We start from the raw sequence: 4,972 nt of genomic DNA, 5'->3' as shown, positions 1-4,972 counted from the left end.
AGGTCTCGAATTTCAGCATTTTACTGACTCATGTCGATATGACAGCAATTCATCTCCTTTTATGGATTTCCAGTGTGAAATAGAACTCTTAGGTCCATAGTTTGTAACCTAAATCCTCAAATCTGTTCCAGATTTTCAGAACATTGAAATATTGAAGGAAGAACTAGGAAACAAAAATCAATCGTACAACCAAAGAGAAAGATAGCTTGCTGCAGTTTGGAAGGTAACATAATTTCTCAAAATAACTCGATATATAATTCCAAAACTCACGCTTCCCTAAAACAAATAGGAGTGTAAATTGTACGTAAATAATAATAATAAACGACGACTCCAAAGTCAAGCATAGAGGCAGACAGGTAAAACTTCAACCAACATGTTTGATTTAGGGAAAAAAGCCATCAACCACCAAGAAAACATCCAAAGACAAAAAGGCCAGCTGATTAAATCGTTGGAAAAATTGTCTCACATACTTCTAGCATATACACAAGGTAAAAACAAGTTGGTTCCCAAGACACCAAACTAAAATTTTTGGATACAGTTGTATCCAACCTCTCAACTTTGTAGCAAGTTCATCGTTTCCATCCTCCCAACCAAAACGTTTCACCTTGTATGGGGATAAAATAGGTAGGAAATTACTTTTAATGGAAATAAAAAGAAAAGGGTAAAAGGAAAGTTAAAACATCCTGTCCGAAACTCAAACCCCCTTTCAACACCACCACCCCAGTCCTCACTGTCACCATCCCATCCCCATCAGCACCAGGCTTTTGTTGATTGTAAAGATATGGCTAGAGGAAATGAAATTCCCATTGCCAAATAGAATTTTTCATTTCCCAATAGAAATCAGTTTTCAGACTACAAATTGATCTAATCGCCGCTATTCTGAACACCGGACAGTTGCTGAATCTTTAACTGTTTGGTGGCACATCTCTAGATTTTGAGTCATTGGGGGAGAGATCGGTACTGGAAGAGGGTACCAAGTTCAAGAGGAATACGGTAGCAGTGGTGAAGTGGGTAGTATGTGCGGGCTCCAGCAGAGATGCTTTACTTTATTTTCATTAAAATTAAGCGATTGAATTTTTTTTCTGTAAAGGGTGGGGTATGCAAACCACGTGCATTTTTTGAGAGGTCAAGTGGATGTAACTTGACACTACAAATTAATAGCAACTTGCTCCAAACTTGAAAGATAGGAGACAACCCTTGTAAAAAAATTTAGCCTGCGAACCAATATACAACACATAAGTTGGGGCCTCCAGTGTAGTTCAACCTAAATAACTTGAAATTTTCATGTAAGTATACTATTATACAGAGGATAATTGGCAGATGCAATGATGTTTAAATCATAATGAAAGATCGTCATATGGCATATTCTTCCCTTTGCCTTTGTAACAGCATCATCTTTAAATAGAGAACTAGAAAACACTATCAAATCAGTTTTTACCTTGAGTCTTGAAAATTGTATTACTCTCATTTCTCACCGACCAATACTTAGAAATCAATACTCAATAGCCTATTAAGCAACAAATGCACTGCACTAAAGTTCCTTACTAAGGAAAGAACCAAGAAAATTTAACAACTTTGTCCCTGATACATGTTAAAAATTTAAAATTGAATGAAAACATAGGAACATTAAATTATACCAATCTGAAATAGCAAAGAAAACCAAAAACATTACCGTAGCAGGTCTATTATTGAGCTGTAAACAGACTCTTAGAGATGAAATAGAAAACTCAATTTCGACCAATCAGAAGTTAACACAGCTAAGAAACTGCCAGACCTCACCTCCATCTAAACAGCATACATATAAGCAACTAAATATGCATTATGGCAAAATAACCTTGTGAAACTGAGACATTAAAATAATATCAAAATAGAAACTTCAGAAAGACAAAATCAAAATTCCCAAAATGCTTCACCTATGAAATATCCATAACAAGATGAAATAAGAAAGCTCATCCACAAGAATCATAGAATAGCATAACAGAAAAATTCTCATCAAAATTAGCAATAACTCGTTATTAAATACGACCCTAACAATACCAAACTTGTTTGCAAAATTCAAGAACTGGTCGACACAGCTACAAGAGTACCTCAATAACGCCTGCCACCGCCACGGCCATAGTTCATAGCGGGCGCCAAATTGATGGGTCCCTGATCTTCCCTGAGCACGACACCAGGAAGATCCTTCATGCCAAGTGTCTCTAACAAGTCAACAGTTTCCTGGTCAACCTCGATGCGATCAACCTTGATGGCAGATTCATCAGGCACAAAGTCCATACGGCGCTCGCGCTCCTCCTCCTGCAGCTTCAGGGAGATCCCGCGGACAGGTCCCTTCCGGATTCTCTTCATCAAGTGAGTGGAGAAACCAGCAATCTTGTTGCGGAGGCGCTTGGAGGGGATGATAGCCACCTCCTCCAGGACCTTCTTGTTGGTGTGGAAGTCCAATGTCATCTTTGAGTAGTAGCGCTCAATGACTTGGCGGGAGGATTTCTTCACAGTCTTTGTGCGGACGCGACCCATTTTTTGGCTTTGTTGGTGGTGGCTGAAGGTTGCGGAAGCGGAGGAATTTTCAGGCGGCGGAAGTTTCAGGCGGGCAAGTGGCTAGGGTTTGCGCAGGTAGCGCAAGTTTGAGTTGTATTTATATAGTTATGGGAAATTATAAATAGCTCCCTCTAGGGTTTGTTATATCAAAATTGACCCCAAATTTTCCTCTGTTTGTTCATTCTAGTACATTGAAAAACAAAACAAAAATTATTTTGAAGTTTTGATCAAGCAATCGGTCTCATGCCCGGTAAAAGCAAAAGATCATCAAAAGCACACCCAATAGATTGTATCGTGTATATTAACAAATTCATATCATAATCGTTTTCTTAGTGTTCGAATGATTACTTTATTAAACTCATTTAGTGGTCGACATTAACAATCTCATTGTCAAGTTAGTAATGTCACATTCTTTTTGATTTAATGAGAAATGTTGTTTGAATTCATGATCTAATAATTTTGATAGAGGGCCATTAAAAATTATAACTTTCGAGAATTTGGAATGCCAAATTAGATCATAAAATACTTATAATCTTAAGTTGTATGTGACACTTCAAATCATGTAAGCCCAAGTTGAGAACATAAATTGACCGAATCCATGAAGAGGGACTAATTTGACTAATTTCTCAAAACTAGAGAACGTAAACCAAACAAAAAAATTCGTTAGTGGAATACATGCTACTTTTCGTAGCCGTTGGGGATGAATAGAATTTTACACTACTTTTAGCAAATTAGTAGTAAGCATTTGTGTTCCTTGTCTTATATATCAAATGAATGATATCCATAATATTTTCGAAGTATCGATATTTGGTTTTTTAAGTAATTGAAGTAATTAATATTGTTAAACGAAATGTTAAAATTGTAAAAAATTATATATATATGAATAACTTTTTTATTTTTAAGAAATTATGTATATAATGTGAAAATGTTGAATTAGGTCTGATCCTAGGCCCAAGATCATAGGAGGCCTAATTTCGGCCCCCCTTTTTAAAAAAAATAAATAAATAAGTAAACAAGGCCAACCAACTCAAAATCAATCATCCAACAACTAAACAACAGTTCACAATCCATTTACCCTTAAATCCATTTACCCAATCCAATTTATATATCCAATATTCACAATCAATTTATCCAAAATTCCCAAAATTTGAAATAAAGGGCCTGCTCGTCGTCTAAGTGTCATCTCCGTCAGGTCACTCCACTACCACCAGTCCGCCTCTGCCTTTTGCCTCCGGCCGCTTCATACGTCGGTTCCCACAATACATTTACCCTTAATCTATTTAGGGCCTGCAACGCCAACTCGTCACTGTCGATCAAAGTCTCGATCTCGTCTCTGCGAATGCGAGGCGTGAGTCTGGTCACTCTGCGGCTTTTGGCAAAGATTTAATAGGTCATGGATCTCTACTATTATTTTCTCTTATATTAATATATATTGATAATTTTTTCTTCTACTAGATTAAATTAGTTAATTTGATTGATGCCGAAAAGGAAAGTGCTATCCTCACAATTCCTTTAGCTTCTCCTCAGCCTTTCACTTTCCAATACATCTTGAAAAGATTAATGTAGTTTACGGAATTTATATGTTTCTTCTGAGAAATGCAGACTAGAAATACTTGTCCTTGGGCAGTGACTAGGATTTGATTAGTTAATATTTAAAATTGTCTCAAACACAAACACAGGAGCTATTGTAAGATGTTGTGAATCTAATTTTATTGGATTTGTGTTAGGCAATTTTGTTGTCAAACGACCTCCCCGGGCGATGATGTAACCTCGGTTGTTTATTATCAATCGGCCTCGGCCTAATGATTGATTAGCACGTCGACACAATTAACGAGACAACACAATCCACTTTGTTATGAACCGTTCGAAGTAACCTATTTTATAGTGTTGCTCATGGTTCCCGCACCATTCCTTGGAAGGCTATGTTATTATTGTTGAGGCCCAATTATTTGAGTCGAGGCTCGATCCACCACTTAGCCCTAATTGTAACTTACCTTGTTTGGACACTACCCTTGGCATATATTCCTCTCATCTCTCGGCCTCCATTTTAGAGTGAAATCCCCTCTTTGTGAGTCTCTCCCTCTCGGCCGTTCCCTCCTCCCTCTCTGTGACCTTTGTGGTTGACATATTGTGGGTATTTTCTTGGCCTTCTCCTTCCTATATCCATAGCAACCGGACCTTGGTGGCACAAGGTGATATTGGAGTTGTCTCAAGAATGGTGTCGGCGTTTTGAGTAAACTGAGCCCGGTTTTTTGGATTGCTTGGCTGTGGAATTCGGTCCTACAGGTGGTATCAGAGCCAGTTGAAGCTTTCCCGGCCTGAAATTTGTCAAAAATTGGCGGCAAATCGCATTTTGGGGTTGAGGACCGCGGCTGCAACCTTGATTTTCGGCCAATCCAGCCACTTTCCGGCGAAACCGAACCCATATCTAGGT

The 4,972-nt window shown here is 38.1% G+C and overlaps 1 protein-coding gene across 1 annotated transcript; it reads right to left on the bottom strand.

The window, feature by feature from the left end:
• Nucleotides 1-1,870: 1,870 nt before the first annotated feature.
• On the bottom strand, nucleotides 1,871-2,625 carry LOC111388672 (40S ribosomal protein S17-like). The gene has a single exon (XM_023013433.1). The coding sequence runs from the start codon at nucleotides 2,515-2,517 to the stop codon at nucleotides 2,089-2,091; it is 429 nt and encodes a 142-aa protein (XP_022869201.1). The 5' UTR covers nucleotides 2,518-2,625; the 3' UTR covers nucleotides 1,871-2,088.
• Between the last annotated feature and the right edge of the window lie 2,347 nt (nucleotides 2,626-4,972).

Source organism: Olea europaea, unplaced genomic scaffold (genome assembly GCF_002742605.1).
Source record: "Olea europaea var. sylvestris unplaced genomic scaffold, O_europaea_v1 scaffold5170, whole genome shotgun sequence".
Lineage (NCBI taxonomy): Eukaryota > Viridiplantae > Streptophyta > Magnoliopsida > Lamiales > Oleaceae > Olea > Olea europaea.
The sequence above is the reverse complement of the archived record's forward strand: the minus strand, read 5'-3'. Positions and strand labels throughout refer to the sequence as shown.